The sequence below is a fragment of the Varroa jacobsoni genome, unplaced genomic scaffold (assembly GCF_002532875.2).
Source record: "Varroa jacobsoni isolate VJ856 unplaced genomic scaffold, vjacob_1.0 scaffold_74, whole genome shotgun sequence".
In the NCBI taxonomy this organism is placed as follows: domain Eukaryota; kingdom Metazoa; phylum Arthropoda; class Arachnida; order Mesostigmata; family Varroidae; genus Varroa; species Varroa jacobsoni.
This window is the reverse complement of record NW_019212976.1, coordinates 141,885-163,487: the sequence shown is the minus strand read 5'-3', so window position 1 is coordinate 163,487 and position 21,603 is coordinate 141,885. Positions and strand designations below refer to the sequence as shown.

The following is a 21,603-nucleotide window of genomic DNA, read 5'->3' as shown; positions in this document are numbered from 1 at the left end:
CCAATTTTGTCCTAATACATAATGCCTGATCATATGACAACCTTTCCGGTGTTGCAGCCAAAATAAGTCCAGTATAATTTACAACGGTCCATAGTATATGTGCACATACGGATAAGGACGGTTCTGAGTGTGTACGGACACACAAGACAGGATACGGTACTATTATACAGAAATGAGTAGCATGGGATACGTAGAAAATGCATGCTAACTTACTGCGCGATCGGCTTCCTTGCGAGAGAAGTCATTGGCCACACGGTATCTTGACGTAACGTATCGAACCTGCCCGTAATCGACGGCGCTGCGTATTCTTTTAACGTGGTTATGACAGTGTCCCAGAATTGGATTTGTTTAGTGAACTGCACGTTGGCTATCGGGTGGGGGCGAAAAACTATAATGCATGTACTATATATATATATATAAGAAGATAATGCATTATATAGCTGTGTATTTGATGAGCAGTAAGCATAGCAATTGCCATAAGCCCCTAAAAAGTTATATGGAGGTTTGTGATTGTGACCGTGGCTGAGTTGTCGAATGTCTATAATAATGACTTATTAGTTTACTAATATTACAGCTTGCGCTATTGGCCGTCTGTTTCAGTTTGCTCCAGTAGCTTCGTATCACAATTGACTCTATGATGTGACGTCGACTGGAACAAATCAAGTAGCGCAACAAAGTAATCGACGCAAACACTCTCAAGTCCAACCTGATTGTTACTGGTGGCTTGCTAATAACAATAACAACCCAGTTGTTCCCTTTGTATACATAAGTGTTCTTCAATTGAATTCTTCTATATCACAAAAACTCTAATATTTCAGAGTTACAAATGTTCATCCTATTTACAAGCTCGAGAACTTACTGGCCAACAATATTTGTAAAGGCATTCAAGCCCCGTAACTAATGCACCGATGTCTAGTCATATTTAGCAAATGCTTGTTGAAGCCTTATGAATAAACCGCCTAATCTTATCACGTTCAAACGATAATTTTTACTTAGAAGTACATAGAGTGATTTTGTCGTGAGTGCAGATACGTTGTCTCTAGCTGGCTAAGTCAGTTATGCTTTGTCTCCTGTTTACGTCCAAGCTTTTCATTTGGTAGGTGAAACCTTGCGTCGAGCATTTCGTATGCAAAGGCAATCAGGTAAATAACGGGGAACCAAACGGGGGTTTGTTAGTGTTGCTATTTCGGTTGTTCTGATGTGATTTACAGGATATATCCGTTGTAACATAGGCCGATTTTAGCAAAGGACATCTGGTTATAATGTCCTGGACGTAGTAGCTATGGCCCCGAAGCCGCGTTCGTGTGGGTAACAAGCTGCATTAGTCGTCCGTTAAGCAGCAACATCAGCGAAAGAAGAAGACACTGAACTTAAACCCTACGGTCCGCCTAATTTACCTCGGTTCGAGCTAATCATTTACGTTCGTTGGCGTAAGAGACCTCAAAAGGAGTCAGGTTTACTCTAGAGATATTTATTGTCGTCTTTCCTCCTATTTGAGCTGTGCGACCACTCCTGGCTTATTCAGCCCATCGCTTTCCCATCTCCCCTTGGCATTAATAGATCGAAATAAAGTAGTCTTCGTCATTCAGTCCATTGGTATGGAATCCAACTGTCATCATCAATGATTAACCGTGTCAGTGTGCGTTCCTTTGCCTCTTTGTCTTACAGTTCATATTTTATGTACCCTGAATCGGGCCAACAAACCTCAATGCGAGTAACGCTTATAAGTGCCGTCCGTGGATGCCAAATAGTATGTTTTTAATCGAAATTAGTAATCTGTTGCTTTTTACCAATGAAGGAAGGATATAAATACATTTTTCGATCAACTCGATGACTAGTTGTTGAGGTGTCACAGAGTTGTCTAATCTACAACATGACGTTCGGCGGCGCAGTAAATTTCGAAGTCTGTAACTGTCGCATCTGTAACTGAAAACTGTTGAAGGAGCGCAACGCGGCTTAATGATTTCGCAGCTTCTTGGAACTTTTGATATAAAAACGTGTACCGTCTGTGTTGATAATTTGCTTTGACGACAAAGGCTTTGTGGAACCATCCTTCTAAAAGAAGTATTCATACGAATCTTGAAGTAAATTATCTCTCTACGCCAAAGAACATTTAAATGTCTATTAATGCTTACCTCGGGATCACACAATTGCAGTGGGGTCGTAAAGAAACTGTGACTGGAGTGGGAGTGGGCGCAATTCACATCAGCATGCTCCATATTTCCGGCCGCGCCTGCCCTATAGATTTCATCTATATATTCAAAAAGGAAGGCGCCCTGAGGAGAGCATGTTTACTCCAGTCACTGGTACAGCCAATGTTCTCTCACAGAGGACGCCTGGATTTAAGGCGGTATGCTACAGCACAAGATAAATTATTCTCAGCAACGACTGCGTGCCTTCTCAATCGTAGTTACTCCAGAGTTTGCCTCGGCAGGCTTCCACTACAAAGGGAGTAACTTCGAACGTAAGGGCTTATGAGAACTATAGATTACATTGCGCATACCTGTATGCACCATGCCCTACGGTCCCGAGCATACTTTTTTGCACTTTACCTATACCTCCCTTCGTAGGCAGATGGGACATAGGATATTCAATCGATATCAGACAAAATTGCTCGTAATAATTAAAAATAGATATGATTCTGCGTATGGTAAACATAGCAGTGGCATTTCGTAACTTTCATCATACACATTGCAACAATACCAATTTGAACGTGGGCAAAAGATAGATACTTTAAGATCGTTCAGGGGACACCCGTGTAGTTTGAGGCTCAATTATTTTTTTTCATTGGATAGCAGAAGCGCGTTCGCTTTTCTAGTAGGATCGAACAATTCAATAACAAACGATACTTATCGATTTTCCTTGTCACACAAAAATTGCCTAATTAGTGTTAAACTAACGTTTGATATTAACAGTTTTAACCGGATCAAAACTTGTCCGAGTCAAAGAGCTGGCAAATGCGCATGATTTTGCACACCCTACGGTGCGCAATTCGTCGACGGGAATTTACGTTCCTAGTTATTCTCAAACAACAAAGATATCGAAATAAATAAGTACGCGATTAGTGCAGTATATGAACTTAATGAAAAAATCTTTCTCGCCCGTGGAGGCAAGACGACGACAACAGCAGTGGCGGCGACGACGACGACGAAGAAGATAACGCTAATGTTGGAACAATTCTCTCTATGTACGTGAATATTTTGATTGTATCGCATGTCCGAATGTCGATGGTTTTCCAAGCTGATTTGTTTGGTAGGAAATTACGTCCTCAATTGATACGTTGATTAGAACTTAAGCCTGCCAATAATCAACAAAGCTTTCTCAGGCGACTTCAGTTGGCGTTAGATTATTAACCTATTCAGAGAAACCTTGAATGGAATGGGGCACTCAGCCTTTTTATCGGTCTGATGTAAGCACAACAAGGCTAAAAACCTAATATCGTGTGATAGATGTGTTGTGTTGAAGTCCGGGTCGAATCGATCGAACACTGATGCATGCGCACAAGTTGGAGGAGTCCGCTCGCGAAGCTAGAATACATCATTTTACTCGTTTGCAGCCTTCAATGTTCGAGTTCATTCTTCAACAATGATCTTTACGGTCCGCTTGAGGTCAAGAACAAGTTGGATAATAAAGTTGATTTGTTTTACTACTTTAGGTCATTATGTCAGTCCACTGCAATGGGCTTTTGAGCATCTGCAGTGGATTTAAAAATGTGTGCACAGAGACTGAAAGAGTTTTACCATGTCACATATTTTAAACTGACTTTTACAGGTATGCACTTCTCGGCTTGTCCCTCTTATTTTCTTTGAAGCATATTTTTTTCTCAATGACTCCGCCATGTACGAAGAGAGAACAAAGCTAGCACGCAAAACACATTGCATAAAGCTCCCAAGCTAAATGTTTAGAGTTTTATATTAGGTTCACTGTTCCGCACTCCATCAGATGCAGAGCTCGTACGAGCAACCAATCGGTTCAAGAAAATATGACATCGATATTTTCTGTACGATGCGATACTCTTTTTCCACCTTTGTACTAGTCAATACTGATTTAAACCGGATATTCATACTGACATAAACAAAGTTTGCTACAATCTGAAGTGGGCATGTAGACATGCATTTCGTGTGCCACGCCTATCGATCTTTCGATGTACGCTATCCTGTAGCGTACTTTCTGTTAGCAACTCCCTGGACGCTCTCTCGACTTTTAGTCGCTTAAATTCAACGGAAACGTAAGGGTGGATCTTAAGGGCCCGTTGTGGTTCCTGTTCAAAGCTGAGCATAGACCGACTTCGTTTCGTGTTGGAAGCCGGCCATCTAATGGAATGCCTTGGAACGTAAAATTCGAAACACAGAGACAAGAATACCTAAGAAGTATAGTGCCTGACTGTAGGATAGGTATGACATTATTGAAGGCATGTATGATAGTATCGTATAACATGGATATTATTTAAATATACTAAATTATTAAGTTATTTATAGCAATTACTTGAAACGACAGTAAAAGGCTCGAGACTATGTGGAACGCGTTGCGCTGATGTCCAATGCGTACTGCTCACGACAGTTATATGCTGTGAATTCGACGCTGGATCAAAACCCTCCTTTCGAAGAGTTCTCTTACTGAGGTGATTGGGAGTGGATGACACTTGTCACTAACCTGATTTTACTTCATCTGTATAGCATGCCTTTGCACGTCTCTATCTGCCCTTACTGCTGCTTGTACATCGAAGGCGCTCCTGCATGCAGATTAGCGATTTCAGCCGTTACCATTTCATCTTTTTAACAAGGCCGCTGCTGGTATATGATAGATTAACGTGAGTTTTGGATAAATATGCACGCATGTGTGTAATTAATGGACGAGGGTAGAATCTGAATTGCTCTACGTACTAGTTCGAAACGTACTAATTTAGATTCAATTTGTCTTGTTTCTACATTCTAGCAGTTAATGTAGAAGCCAACACCTTTTTGATTTCTAATGCCGATGGGAGGTATGTGATTTTTATCGTTTAATCTTCAATTCATTATTTAATTTCTCGAGAAACATTACAAATAAATTCTCTTATCCTTAAACAGACGCTTTTTAAATATTACATTACATGTAATCGCTCTTTAAGGAAATACATTTGTCTTCTGAGATGCTATATCTGGAGGGCCAATTCTTATTGTTACTACGATGAGGTTGCGTCAGATATTCTACATATAATAGAAACGTTATTATAAACCTATTAACCGGCTCTACGATTCAGAGAAGCGTCTCAGACCTATAACATCTAGAGACAGTGTCAAATAAGTGTATAATATGCCTAATAACAGTTATTATTCAACCAATAGAATGAGGCATCAGGATTGTACGTAGCTTTCATCTATATTATGCTGTTACAAACGAATCCAGCGGACTATGAAACTGTTGGTGATTGTTTCAGATACCTTAAATGTGCTTTCCTTTATTTTGCCCACATCCAAAGGCTCTGGAAGCTTTTCGACAACCACATACCTATCATTCGCGTTCTCGTGTATAATTTCTATCCTGGAATACGCTTGCCCACTAGTCGTTCCTCTAAAGGCACGGAGAGCCCTACAATCACACAGACCGAAAAAATAAGTAGGCTGAAACCAACGTTGGATATTTTCTCTTGGTTTAAGAAATAATGGCGATGAGTTCTGGGGTTTTTATCAAGTAGCCAGACTGGGTGCTTTTGGTTGCCGTGTCGACGGCCCCTGAACCTATTTAGAAACACATCATAGAGGATTGTGTTCATTGTTTCATTTGCAACGAGCATAGCACAGCAGATGGCCCTTCGCGAGTATTATCATCACCTAACTGCTCGACAGTGCCTCTGAACTAAATTTCGTTATAGGGAGACGCCATTATCTCATCTGTCTCCCCTCCAGTCGATAGTAGAGCTTGAACTATGCCTCCTCTATAGCAACCGTATGATTTAGACGAATATTCCGCAAATTGCATGTGCCATACACCATATGATTTCCAACTGGTTTAAAGTCAATTCTTGGGGAACCAGTTATTACTTAGTTTCCACATTTTCAGTAACTGCGTCATAATTCTGTAATTGTAGCACGTTATAGGTGAAATGTCAATTTTGACCGACATAGTCTATAGACTCTACGCTCTATTTCTGTAAAAAGCCTCTGCGATTGCAGCGATGCGTTCTTGTTTTTCAAATCACAACATCTGGTTACCTTCTCACTGCGCTTCAACGCTCCTATCTCCATTTTTGAAACGGTCACTCCATTTACCTACTATGCTTCCCGCTTAAGGCCTCTTTACCTAATAACTTTGCCAATCGTCGATGGAGTTCCGCAGTGCTATAAGTTTCGAGGAACAAAAGCTTAACCAGTAAGCGTCCATTTTTCGAAACTTCAAAATATTTTCCTTCGAAACTAATTTCTTTTTTAGAAGCTCGATCGCTGTTTGCTCACAAATTCCGAAAGGACTGAAATATATAGCAGCTAAATTTCATGCACTAGCGACATGTAGTTTAAAAATTGTTTACTACTAAAGTTCGCCGAATTTGTTTGTGACAGCCTAATACATGACCGAACTGCATCTTCATATTCAGTAATCTTATATTATTGCTGTCACAGTAAAAATTTGAGCACAGAAACCGCGTAGCTGCCGCTTCTTGCGATCACTTTCTGCGATAGGGTTATTAGCGCGGAAGTACTCCTACATATTGTATAAAATCTTTACCTATGATTTTTTTGAGCCAACTCGACAGATCCGGGACAGTCAGTTCTACTAACTTATAATTTGTCGACTCTTCTTCCAAATGATTTACACTTTTCGGTCTACGTCTTGAAAAACTTCTTATCTTGACCGTTGCATTGGCTTATTTTTATGGATTAGCTGTTAATTTCTGCTACTAACATGCCCGAGTCACAGGCGCTCGAACGTGCGCGCTTAGGGCCATTATGTGACAGTAGCAGGCCTACAATCAATAGACGAACCCAGGCACTGGCCGTCCCTTTAGTGATAGTTCTGAAACTGTAACTACTTGTTTTTGTGTAGTAGCTAATAGCATTATAGTCCTACCATAATCGGTTAAACGTGTAACAAAAGCAAAATCTATTCTAAGGTGCTTTTGCGAACAGTTCGCTCTTTACAGCCTATTATGATATCTAGGCCTACCCACAATTACAATAAGCGAATAAGATTTGCCCTGATTTATAACTTCACATATATGCCGATAGAAGTTTTACCCGTCTTAGAATATAACTAAACCCTAACAGGCAGACACATCCAGGAATTCATTGTTGTTGTATTTTGCAGGAAATTCAAATTGCGTCTCGACTTAGCACCAGATGAGGTCTTTGCACGAGATGTGGAGGTTATTGAAGATGGACGCCGGGTTTGGTACGACACGGCAAGCGTTGTCCGTGGCGTCCTGCAGGGTTCGTGAATATTATACAGAGCTTGCTGTATAGAAAGGACAACCAAAATCTTTACAGATTATTTTTGCTACTTTAGTCTATCTATAATTGCATGGAAATAATGGTCCAGTCTATGCCCACCTCATAAACACCTGACTATTTCCTTTACTTTATAATGGATTTGCCATTTTTCCTGCCTGATGGCTTCTGTGCACGTCACAGAATTATTTCTTCTCTATCAGTCACTCGGATCTTTAGGCTGGAGTAGATGGCGTGAAAAATGGTAGATTGATTGTAGTCGCCGGTTGATCAAATCTGTCTCGTATCCTTGAAAACAGTACACTCTATACAGTACTGTGAACAATATAGTAAATAAAAGGCATATATACAAATATATCTGTAATCGAAAAAGCCTGATTTCATTAATATTCAGGCTTCCTAAATGTATGTACGTGTCTCAGCCGCTCGTGACCGAGACATTTGGAAAGCGCACCATATATGCAGAATCTCTTGGTAGTTGGAAAGTTTGTATCTAAGATCTAGTAAAACAACAGAAGATACATAAATAATTATGATAAAAAGTAGATTTAACAGTACAACACATCTGTGAGCTGAGCTTCCTAATACCGTCTGCATAATTCCTACAGTACGAAACTGTTAGTATTACTGTGATCTGGGTTAAGAGTGCCTCTCAAATCCGATAATAACAGGTCTGCTGACGAAGCACAGTCCTAAATATCTTGTCCGCTGCAATTTCACTGGATTCAACTCGTCGTCTAAAGTATCATAGATAATGTATTGAGCTCGGTGATATGTTGTTTCAATGAAGTTCAAAAAATACAGTTCCTAGCTATTCGAGACGAGCAACACAAACAGATAATTCGTTTTTAGAAAGAATTGTATCTATAGTTTTACAAAAGAAGGCCCAGCGGCGCCTCAAACGACAAGCGGTAGGTGTCGTTTTACGGCTGTTACATGGACTGTTGCACCTATTGCCTGTTCCGTGTATTCTTTTAGATGTAAACAACGAAAGGCCAAAAGATAACCTTAAATTTTGAGGAAAACGAAATAAGGGAAGCGTAAAATGCCGATCTGTAATCAATAATCTTTCATTTTCTAATTTAGCACTCAGTCGTGGCACTACTATGTCTCCTTCGAAAACTTACTTCGTGAGTTATCGTATAACAGTTTAAAAGTCAGTAGCGATGTACTTTGAGTGCTATAAATCAGATGTTTTGTGCTGGTCATCTAATTTGATTGACCGCAGTGGTGATTGTTTCAGCTACTCTATCGTAAACATATAATAGTGCTATGGTTGTAGTAGGCAACTTAATGTTACAGGAAGTGTAGAGACATAATTAGCATCTTTCCGTTACAAATGTGCTGCACAGTTGAATATGTTCTTTACTGTGATAATTTACAATTTTCCTACTAACGTTTGGCCCTGTCTCTCTCTCTCCCTCTCTCACTCTCTCTCTCTCTCTCTATTATATATTTCGGGTTTTCAAGATAGCTATATATACGTGTCATAAAGGCACTGAGCAAAGTTTACAGAGTCCTCCCTCTATGATGCGTTTTGCCAATAAATCCATTCACAATCTAAGCTATGGTTCGTGCGTCGGTGTTGAAGCTCAAGTATATGTGAAGATCTCCTTGGTAAGCATTCGTTTATGCGCAAGCTTAAGACCACATATATAACATGGTTGGTTAATATTGTCAACAATTTGTTGGTGTTGGATAATGCAGGTCGTGCTGATTCGGAGGTACAGGGTGTTATTACGACAGAAGGCCTATTTGATGGAGTTATCAGGGATGGGGGGGAAGAATTCTTCATTGAACCTGCTCATCGGTACTTCGCCGATGGAGCCATTCATCTGTACAGGGATCACTCACGAGACCTTGAAACAGCAAGCGAAAAACAAGTGGCTGAGGATACGGGAAGTGATTTTCAATCAAAAAAAAAACAATATAAAAACAAATATAACGCCACTTTCAGCGGGACCACGACCTCCAGCGGTGACCCCATCTTTCACAGTGTGATATATAAGGTAGGTTTAGCTCATAAGACGTTAGTCGTATTATAATGTAACAATACCCACGTACGGTTACATCGTCATACGTAGACTGTGATCTGGAAAAATAACGTATGCAGATTATATATAGCTTACGAAACCGTTAGGTTCCGCTAAGTTCACAAGCTAATTGATTATGTATCTCAATAAATATGCTTAAAAATGTAAAGCCGCCGGAGACCACGTGTGAGGCTTCCAGTAACTGATCAAAGCTAAACATTATCTAGTAAATTTTAATTATTTGAAATTTACTAGATAATGTCATCATGACTTCAGTGATTTCGGCATAATTTTTAATAATACTGATTTGAGATAAGATGATATAGTGATCTCCGATGTCAATCGCGGAAGTGCGTAGTGGGTACTGCTAAAAATTTCTTCCTTCGAGAAAATTTCGATGCTACCATTGTGCTCCGACCGATTTCTCATATGGCTCTGTATTCTTTTTAACTATTGTATGGCTTATGTTGTAAATAATGATATTGAAGTCGCATTTTATAGTGTAACGGCTTTATTGGGCCCTGACCCGAGTGTAATTTGCGTTTGTTTCAACTTGCGCTATAAATTAAGCTTTCAGTAATTATCTGGTAAGTTTATTTAAGAATTGATTCCTTTTTTTATTTTTGCAATTCTGACATATGCCGTTAAGGCATGATCCTAGGACAGGTTTTAAGTACATGATGAACGCTGTGGTAGACCGTTATGTTAAATTATAAGTTGTTGGAGGAGGCTTCGCCAGTAGTATTTTTATGTAGCTTAAGCAATTTCGTAGCTGTAACAACTGACCTTCCTGCCTAAATGGCCTAGTACATGGTTTCCAGTCCCAATAGACCTCCTTTTGATTCATTCAGTCATCGTCCTTGACGTACCTTCAGGCGATTATTATAGGCAAAAAATTGTACATAAAACTAAAATATTAAAATTTACAATAGGAGACAAATAATACATTAGACGCAGTCCGCCTAATGTTTATTCAACACGACATATGGTAGCGTGTTTTAACCATGACGAATAAACGTGCGAGGTGTCTGCATGGAACCTTTTATGTACTACTATACATGTGTTTTCGTGCGTGAGTGTTTGTATGTTAGAGACCTTATCGTATATCCGCGTTGTGGCGTCGCTGTTTAGAAAAATGGCGGCATCTATAAGCGATGCAATGGCGATGCCTGGTAGAAAGTACCATAAACGGCTTAAGTGTTTTCCAGTGGGTAATTTGAAAGAGCAGCGCTTGGATATATATACGGTCTAGGAAGACATTCTACGTTCCTCCTACATCCTACGTTCTTGAATAAGTAAAAGAAGAACAGGTTCATTACGTCACATGGGGGGGAAGGAGGGTAACGAAGCACAGTCGTATCGCATATTATCACTACACGAGTCCACAAGCAGGCATCTGTAGGAGCATACAAGGCCAGCCAAAATTAGTACACAATACAACAAGTTGTACGTGCAAGTAACTGGTTACTGTTTTTCAAGCACAACGACTATTGGAGTCCACTTTACTTTCTTCTGACAACTGCAGTTTCGGTAATGCTGCGATCGATTCAAGCTGTGAGTATTATATGTGCCGCTCGAGCTCTTCTGGTTATGGTATATCAGCTCATAGTGTCGCGTCGGATATAAAGGGCGAAGCGTCGGCCTTACCAGGCCGAGCTAGGGTGGCCGGGACAGTCAGCCTTTACTGACGCCCATAATCACTGGTTTCGTTACACCTGCCCAAAGGGCTGCATGTATTCTCTGTGAACTCGACGGCCAACACTAAGTGGTGCAGGCTGACGCCAGATCGCTGTCACGGCTCCCTTCACGGTCTGCTATCGTATTATTGCTCGTGCATATGGATTTCGTTTGATGCAAAGACCAGAGTGGCGATTCTGTGACGCGAACGTAACTTGACTACACTATCGTTGGCATTACAGTTACTTATCTAGTATCTACAGCGATAACCGAGAAAGCTTACGATGTTAATTTTAAGTTTGTAATTACATCAATCTTAGTAGGTCTGGGCGGTGATTCAGTGAATTCGCTACTGTGAGAGGTTCTGTACTGCTTAAGAGCGAAGGGATCTACAAAAAAAATCATAGCAACACGACATCTTTTTCTCTTTGCCCGTCATTGGATTCATGCAGAATGTGCACCCAAGAACGCTAAGAGCGGCTTTAGTGACACAGGAAGGAGAAATATAACATCATGCTGATCCAACAAGTCGCAGTTACGTTGATCCCTTCCATTTCAGGGTTCAGATGTCCGATTTCCTCAGAATTCGTCGTGTGGTTCAATCACATTGGACGGTGAAATTAAAAGGCACCCACTTATTAAGCTCCTGCCGCCGTCGTCAGCACGCCAAACGAGCTATCTTAATAGGAGGCGGAAAGATCCTTCCGGTAAGTTACAGCCCACTTCAAATACGGCGACATGTGCATTGCGTAAAAATCTACAAAGCGAATAGCTTGTGTTGAAGTTGACAGAAAGTCTTAGTAAGTTTGCTTTAAATACCATCAAATAGTTACGTGTATTTAGAGATATCTCCCTAGAGAACGTAGCTGTATGGCACTTGTAGTTTTCAGATGCTTTCGGTTTGAAAATACCAATTGTGTTTTTATACAATAATCGATGTAAATGAGTGTTCATCCATTAGAACCAGTAGAAAAGCCCACTATTTTTTAGGGCTATCCCCGACCGCTTTTAACTAGCCACTCGATCAGGGCTAGGAGCGTGCTTCTTCCATAAGTAAATCTTCGATCATAATGTACCAGTACTAACAATAAGATTATCGTCAGCATAACCCACAGATTTTAGCTAAGTATCTCTTGGCTCACATGTCTCGTATGATTGCGTAGGGTCGCTTCAATGTCATTTGAAAGCTTATATTTGGTAGTAGTGAATGCGCTAAAATTGACGGAAGGACTTGAGATAGAGTACCTTAAAGATAAATTATATTTCTGCAACAATCCGCTATACTTTACAGCTTTATTACGATAAAGGCGCAAATGCTGCCTGGTACAATTCGCTGTTTATGATTAAGGTTCATTAGCAATAAAAGTGGCTCAAAGATGTTCCTGCCGCCTTCGCTCGGAAGGCTTCGACATGAAAGATGTTCCTCGAAATGGTTGACCCATTACGGAAAAAGTCTGTGCGAAAGTTGAACAAGGCAGATAGATACATGGGTAGCCATGATATCGCTAAAAAAATAAATGTACACGATTAAATAGTTTTGAACTGTTTGAAGAAAGCTGGATGTTTGGGTGCCGCCACACAGACCGACGTAAAACAATCATTTCCCGACGTAAAATGATCGTTTTCCCGTCAATGAAACTCTATAGAAGATAACGAAACCGAGCCATTTCTACTCCATTTCATCACAACCAATGAAAAGTGGATGCAAGTAAAAAATGTGTTCAGTGGCACGGGAAAGGAACGTGTGTTATGAGTTGATACAGCGAGACAAAATCAATTAACTTGGATCTTCATTGTCAACAGATAACAAGATTGCAACAAATCGTGGAAAAAAATGATCGAATATAGTTGGAAAAGCGTTGATTTTTGCCACGCCAGTGCCAGACCATATACATCTTTGCACACAGGACATACACAAGATCGATCACGATCTTTTGCCCAGAAACCTCAGAAGTTCAACAATGATGGGAAAATGACAATTATCAGTTACATATATAGTTCAGTAATGTTTTTTTTAAATGGAAGGAAATATATATTTCAGTTTTGTTTTGAGACGGTCAGTACATTTTCGGCATTACACTAGGCTGTTACAAATAAATTCGGTGGACTCTGAAGCTGAATAACTTTTGAATAACGGGCTGCTAGCGGACGAAATTTGGTTGGTAAATATTCAAGTCTTCTAGAAATTGGCGAGTAAGAAACCAGATGAAATGAGTTCTAAAGGAAAAATGTCTTTTAGTCTCAAAGATTAATCCTCAGCGGTCAGATATTTGATCTTTGTAAGCTGTAGCACCGCGGGAACTTTTCGAAAATTGACGAAGACATTAAGCAAGGATGCCTTAAGCAAACGCACAGTACCCGAATGGTGCAACCATTTCAAGAATGGAGATTGGGGCCTTGAAGGTTAGACGATAGGCACTTATATGTTGTGAGTTGAACGATAAGACGTAACGCATTGCCGCGATCGAAAAGACCTTTTACAGAAACAGAGCAAGATTTTGTCGACCAAAACTGACGTACGCATTACAATTAGAGGTTTATAACCCAGATACTGAACATGTGGAAGCTAAGTAAAAACAACTCCCCGGCGAATTGACTCCAGGACAGATGGGAATGCGTATGGTACAATCGAAAAATCGTATTGGCAATCGAAAGCGCACGGTCTAGTCACTTGAAATAATGTCAGACCTTATCGATACGTTTTAATTACTTTCTGGACTGAGCAAAAGAATACCGCAGATTCACTTTAACTCGCCTCGGTCCGATCTAAATCCGTATGATTGCGGGGATTTCCGTGTCCTTAGAAGTAAAACTGGTGGGCAACCGTATCCCACTATCGATTTACCTTGAGAACTCATAACGAGAGAAATTATATCTGTGAACACAAATATAATATAGAGGTATGTTGCTTTTCAGAAGCTGCTGGGAAAACTGTGTAAAAAGTAAAGGCGGGTTCTTCTAACACAATTAAAGCTAATCTTTCAAAGTCCGCCAGATTTTCTTTTAATGGCCTAATATATACGAATATATACATACACTAGGTCTTTTAATATGAAGCGCGACACTGGGAACTGAGTTTTTAAAATTTTTCAAAGCATAGTTATATAATTAAATCATGCACCAACCACTATTAACTCTGACCATCTATCACTTGAATGGTAACCCGTTTACCTGGGTAATTCCAGTAGATGCTGGGGTCCTGGGGTGCAAATATCTACGAAGTTTTGAAGGGCAACTTCGACAGCATGCTGATATCTGAACAGTATTCGTCTAGGGAAGTTGCTGAGATTCAGGAAAACGATGATCCATAGCGGTGAAGCATGGCGAACAGCAGAAAAACTGCAAATGCACCACCGCATCTTTGCTACCGTGATTTTTGCGATGTGAGATCGAGAACTATTGCACGATAGAAGTTATTTAACTTTATTGGTCGATCTTAACAACGTTTAGTCATCATCTCCTCCTCTAGTCGATTAACCACGATTCGTAAAACTGCAGCGAGTAAGAGCTACAGTAGACAACCAAGAAATCATCATAAATTTTTATAGACACACAACTGTTTTAGAGTGATGTCTCGCATCCATTCATTGATGTGTTTATCTGAGATTATCGCTAATCCGCTCTGATCACAAGTTACAACTCGATATATGAATAGGTCAGGGTTCTAGCGTGAGGGCAATGAGTAGTAAGCGTCTCTGTGTCTCGGTTTTTGTTTCCGTTCAACTGATACGGGACCCATCTGCCCGATTTTTTAGCTTATTCATTGGACTGAGGTGAACAGGTATGATACCTTCATACACACCAAACCCCAGTGCCAACATTGGTGCATTTCAAGGTAGGTCGGCTCTGACAGCCTTTCACATCTTGTTATTTGCCTTTGCAGGTGTCTTCCACGTGGCTCAGTTTCGAGTCCAAAATTCCATTCACTAAATTATTTGAACGAACGGGTCACGATGTTTCCAGTAGTAAATGTTTTACAAAATACGTGGCAGACGAGCTGCCTCCGCTATCATATCTGTAAAGCATTCATGTTTTCCATGACTCACAGCAATTTCGCAGTTACAGGTCCAAGTGATGGTATCCGCGTTTATGGTATCAACTTTTAAATAGTTAACGGGTGCAAATATATCTCAGAGACAAAGAAAAGTGCCTCGAAGAAGAAGCATCATCATAAAATAGCGCAGTTATGAAATATGAAATGAACATTTCTCTCATGCTATAGCAAGCCTTGCGTATTTTATATTTGGTATAGACAGTTCCTATAATATGGATGTTGGAGTTATTCTCTTGGGTGCGCTAATTCATTAACTGCATCTTGCATGCAGCGTTTGTCTTTCCGGTCCGTCTTTTTATTATAATAAGTGAGTGATGAAGTGTGTTATTGTTCTGACATGGCTTCATGTTTGGTTAAGCTAGTCATCGGGTTGACACCTCATAATAATTGTTCTTGCATACAGATAACGTTATACTTGGACTATTTTTAGAGGGTAGGATTGGCCTGGGTGCTCCGAACTGGATCATCCAGTAAAAAATCGAAAAGTCACCGTTGAGGTCACTATATTGACGGAGAGACAGTTCTCATGAGTCATGGCAAGCGGACATTGTAGCTAGTAAGGGCACGATGCCGTAGCAGCTGACCGCGTATAGGAGGGCCTTGATGACTTGCGACCTGTGACCTTTGCTTTCATCAAATGCAGGCGGACGCTCAGCACACTTCGCAATTACGTGAATCGATTAGAAAGAATCTGTATGAATGAAGACACACAATAAACAGATTTACTGCAATAAACCAGCAGCTTCTCCCGGTCACAAACGTCGATAGTCTCACGGCCACTGCTAGAGTAGTTTATCGTTTTCTGCTAACATCAATATTAGTACAATATTCTTCGCCAGTCACAAGCAGTTGTCCTATCGAATTGATAATATCGTTCATATGTGATGTGAGCACAAGATCCGCTCCTCGCTTCCTGTGTGTCCTATGATTAGATTAGGATTTAAGTTTACGGCATTTGCGTGTGAAGGACTATTACATGAAAAATGGAATCCGAAGGTTAGGGGTTAAGCATAAAAAACTGCTTAATTTTTTTGTGGTTTGGTATAGAGGTCTCTTTCCCTCTAAAATATCTTTAAAAAATCTACTAATATCGGCAGAGAACTAAGTTCGAGGGGCAATACGAGTTCTTCAGCCCTCTTTCTCAGAATTGGCTCAAAAAAGGGATGTAGGATCGAGACTTATAATGATACATGTCATACATAATGTAACGGATAACAAAAAACCGTGCAAGAATGAAAAACATTTTTTATAGGAGTTCAATGGAGTAAAGAGCTAATTGTTATTTGGATCATCAAACGGGCAATGTAAGGAATAATGCTTTCATTAGACTGCCTAGTCCGTTTCCAGTTATGAGATTTGTAATGTTCCTTAAACGAAGGATAAGTTCGGCTTGAGGATCTCTGGTTCATTTAATTGGGTTGGGCTTATCTAGAAGTTTATTCACACTAAATGCGTTGATCGAAGCTAATTATAAACTTGAAATAGGCTACCTTTTTCAAGGCACCAATAAGGAGTCTAGATTCTAAGATGAATCAACAATCCGTTTTGTTACGTCTTATAGGTTTTCACGAAAACGATAGTGAGATGCAAATCGTTGAAACGGTCGAGCAGGAGGACGACATGCTACGCTATCGACAGGTATTGTCTGCTGATATTTTTATTCTACATATAACCTACATCTATAGTTGTTTTTGTCCTTATCTATACTGTTTGTGCTTCAGTCTGTGCTATAGTGAAACGTTTTGTCAGTGATTAGCTTGGAACCTTATTGTATTACAGAACCTGGATAGTGCGGCCTCCTTAACGATTTTCTCGCATACTTTGAATCATTCAAACAATTAACATAATCCATATTAAATTTTGTTACCACTATCTTTATAATAGTCATCTATGTTAACATTACTGGCAACGAAAAATTGCCACACATAGCTATTTAATATGTGCTGAATGCGTATAATTTCAAAATCGTGCCTGTATTTCTGACAACGTTTTTCTTTAGGCCGCTGTTGTAATCAATCACCTGAATGTAATGGTTTACGACCCCTAACATTTAGGTATCGTTAGATTCTACGGGAACCCACGGTTCGTCGTTATCTGGTTATGGAATCCGATCAGTCCAGCGGACGATGTGGGTGTCCACAGAGCGGGGATCGGGTGGTAAGAGTGGGGTTGTAGTGGACCCCCGAAAGACTACTTGCATGCTTTACCTACAAGCGGATCATCTGTTCTTTGAGCGGATGGGCACGCGTGAGGCTTGCATTGAAGCCATGACCCGTCACGTGCATAAAGTCAATTCCATCTACAAAGGGACAGGTAAGAGTCGTTGCTTTATGATAACTCGCTAGATGTCACTAGGCAACAACAATAAAGGCAATAATAAAGCCTACAACTGTTGACTTGTATAATAAACTAATATTAATACATATCTATTGGTTTATCTGGGTTCTTTTTTGGCGGACTTAAAAAGCAGGAATTATCTTTAAGTCATATAATGCGGAACAGTGATACATTGGTAAACGCTAAGGTTTCTCCCTCTATTGTTTACTTTTTGAGATTAACAGTTTAGGACTTTCTCAGCATCAATTTATTCGGTGACTACATGAATGTACCCAATCTCGTTGCCAGCGACTTGTTTAAGACAATTTTGGACAGATATCACTGAGTCTCTTACCGACACAGCATGCACGCTATCAAAATCACACGGACTTGAATCTTGTAAATATGGAGGCTGAATCTACCGCTCAACTCTGTTCTAGATCGAGGCCATGATTCAAATGCGGAAACGGAGTCACGCGTTAATAACCATACTAAATGTGTTGCCCCACATCACATATGAAGCTATTCAAAAATTTGAAATTATATATTTGTGGTAACATTAACCGCTCTACTTCTGGCAAGGATTTCGTAAGAACAAGTGCTTTCGATATCTATTCTGAGCATAAACATTTATCTATTCGACACTAACACTGCAGTCGTGTATTTTCCTGTTCAGCTCTCGATGTGATGGTCTGTTCCATCTCTGGCAACCCGTTTAGACTGACCCGTATCTCGTCTATGGCATTGGTATGCTTGAAGCGTAGTTTTTGTTGATAATAGTTACGCAGTTTACTTCTAAAGAGTGCACCACACTCGTTTTCGGCTGTTTCTGTGTATTTTGTATTTGTGTGTGTAACATGTGCTCTGGGGTTTGTTAACTCAGTATGGGATCCCTATTATATTAAGTCAATAAGTAACGCATTATCCTTGCTTTGTTTTACTCTCAGAATTACATCAACCCGCACATCCGTTGAAGGTCTACAGGCTACCTTCTCTGTGGTCTTCAGTCGGTTATTTTCGTTCCTGTTTTTACCAAACTCCAATAGATTCTACGCGCCCTCTCATAACTCGAATATAAACTTAATTATTCAGCGTTAACCTTTAGCATTTGACGGCATCTTCGTTTATGAACTTTTTATTTCTTTCACGCTTATAGCTACAGTCACAGCTACAGATAGTTAAAAATTATTAAAATAATTATTCAAATAGCCTTTGACAAGCTATATATATGCATGAGTTCCTATATAAGGGTAGAACGAGTGCCTAACAGAAACACCGACGAAGCCGTCCATTTTAGGGCAGCTGTAGTATGGCCGGCTGTAGGAGTCACTGTTGTTAAGTCTAGGCGAACCGTAGTGCCATATTCCAACTGTGTTGGCTGCTTAAAGCTGCTACACTACCTAGCAGAAGTCTGCAAGGAACCATTGAAATTTTTGCGGCGAATCGACGGGTCGTCAACTAAACAGTCGCGTGCGGCCGCTGACGATAGTCGTCTCAAGGAAAATAAGAAAGGTCAATAGGTTTACCTTGAGGAAAATTAGTCTCGAAGAAGGCTGTTATAACGAGGAATTTGTATGTTCCCGCCTGTCTAAGTGTAAAGAAAACCACTCGTCGTTTCATGGCACGAGGTTTTGCGTGGTTTTGGCTAGGGCTTGAAACCGTGTCCATTGCTGAAAGTTTTTCAGCTAAGTAACCTGTAAGTTACTAAGGATATTGCGGCATACATCTCCGCAGAACCTCCAAACGATACGAGTCGTGGAACATTAGATGTTGGTTGAAATGTGGCGTCCCATGAGCGCAAGTCGGATTAGGGAAGGATCCCTAACGATCAAACAGTTTGTAGTAAGTTTTCAGAAGTCAGGTCTTTAAACAGTGTCGATGGTTGTACCGTCTGTATATACATCACTGTGCTGGCCATTCACCTTATCGGATGAGACAGCTTAGACGGTCGGTTGGTCGCCATAGAACTTAGAAAACGGCACGTTACGATAGCTTTGCGGAACCTGTAAAAACGTTTGTCGCGGAATGAGCGCTAGATTAAAGTGAGTAACTGAAGAGCCTTAATCAACAGCGATGCCGAACGTAAAACTCGACACATTGAGAGTAGCAGGAGAACCCTCATTTCTGCCACCTAACGATGACGCTCGGTTAGTCATGTACATGTGTGGGTCTCGCAAGCCCACAACGATTTCGCGATCTATGGATAAACAAGGTGTTTTGAGCGATGCACGAAGATCCTCTTTTTGGACTTGTCCGTAATTGTACCTGGTCGACATACAGGTAATAACGGTGAGCTTTTGATCAAGAATTAAAAAAAAACACTCATGCCGACGGAATATTACGTCTATTGAGGGTCTGTTGGGAAGGTGGCACCGCATAAAAACTTCCATGAAGATTTGCTCTTATACCACAATGTGCAGGTGGGGAAACAAGATCAGAAGTAGCCTTCTTGAATACGTGATAAAGCAGTCTTGCAGTAAATTCAAACAGTTATCACCAGTGTATACAGGTGCAAGATGAAGTACACTGGAAGTAGCCGGGTTTTGATTGTTCCTCATACTCTAAATATTAATAGGCTGCACGTTGACGGGTATCACTCTATTTTTGTGGACAGAGTAAAGGGTGCCTTTTTTTCAAATGGTTTATTTTCTATTCCAGTAATTTTCGTCTGTAAATTGCGCTTTGTAAATCTACGACTTCTTTGATTGAACACACAAAAGGGTGTGCTCTAGGATGGTTAGCAATGAATGACTGCAAGAAGTATTCGATGGCTTCGAATGTGCTACAAGGGGCTTTGCGAAAATCAGAGAATGGCAGTACGTTTCGGTAAACCGTTAATTTCGCTAGTGACGGACGATTTTTAGTCTTTGCAAAAATGGCCAGGTAAGAATCGGGTTGCTTTAATGGTGAAGAAAATACAACTGACATTTACCTTTTTCCGTCCACCTCCACCTTTTGAAGATAATGAAATTCGGAACGTAAATCGCGACTCATGTTAAGGCCCACATGAAATACTTTCAAACAGCTATGCAGATATTTATGCGTACCTTTTTGTAGGCTGTTTTTCGTATAAGGTAAGATATGCATTTCACCTCACACAAAAGTGCTTTCTGTGCCCCTTATAAAGTAAGCATTGCTGCTGTTAGTCACTGAGCAAAAAATGTTATACGTGAAACGGGTTTTTCGGCGCCTCGACGACCAAGGGAGCATCCAACTGCTATGTGCCATCTAGAGCATTTTCTCGCCTGAACTCCTACTCTCTTCACCTTTAATTTTTTTTTCATACAAAGCCCAAGCGCTTTATTACTTAGCTTCGGGGCACAAATTATATAGCTAGCACTACTGCAAACATATACGAAGTTGGAGAAGTTTTCAGCTTAACACAGAAAACACAGTCCTCTTTTGCATTAATTGCTATTTCAGCGTCCTTGCCAACTTCCCTTGTAAGTGTGCGCAGCAATGCTCTGATCCCTTCAAAGCCGCGATGCGAGTAATAGTTAACACCTTTTTCCGCAAAATACGGGTTGATAAATGTACCGACGTTTTCATTCGATAAAACCTTGAGCCTGAGAAGCCAAGAAGTTCGTCAGGGGGTCACATTTGGTGAATAGTGTAGATGGTCAATCAGTTCAAACCCAATGAGTTAATTTTTGCGTTGTCTTGATAATACAAAATTTCCTTTTTTTGTGAAATTCGTCCGTTTTTCTACAGTTTTTGCCTTCAGCATATAGAGAAATGATGCGCTTTTTCATTCCGTTCTTTTTCCAAAATAGCCAATAAAAAGCTCTATGATGATCTCCTTCTCCTATTTTCGCGGCCGATTTGCTTTTCACAATCCACCCCTTTGACTCTACCTTCGTTATGTAGAATTATTAACAAAAACTCCAGCCCATTTCGTTCAAACTGTTTCAAGAGGGCCTTGAAAATGTGTGTTCGATAAATGTAATGTCCTTTGAGCGACCTAATGTGCCGTAAGGGCACACGGTGTACCTTTTCATGCCAGAGTCTTCCGTCACTACGTGACAGACACGTTCTGCCTATTGAACTGCCCACAATCTTTGCTACTTTATCAGTCTTAATTGAACGGTCGACTAACACT

The 21,603-nt window shown here is 40.4% G+C and overlaps 1 protein-coding gene across 1 annotated transcript in view; it reads left to right on the top strand.

Annotated features, from left to right (window-relative positions):
- Kul (Kuzbanian-like) overlaps positions 1-21,603 on the top strand; it is a 32,555-nt gene that overhangs the window by 933 nt on the left and 10,019 nt on the right. Inside the window, exons 2-6 of the mRNA XM_022837345.2 lie at positions 7,285-7,406; positions 9,132-9,433; positions 11,694-11,841; positions 16,750-16,826; positions 17,243-17,501. Of these exons, the coding sequence (XP_022693080.1) occupies positions 7,285-7,406; positions 9,132-9,433; positions 11,694-11,841; positions 16,750-16,826; positions 17,243-17,501 (908 nt within the window). The remainder of the gene's footprint in view (positions 1-7,284; positions 7,407-9,131; positions 9,434-11,693; positions 11,842-16,749; positions 16,827-17,242; positions 17,502-21,603) is intronic.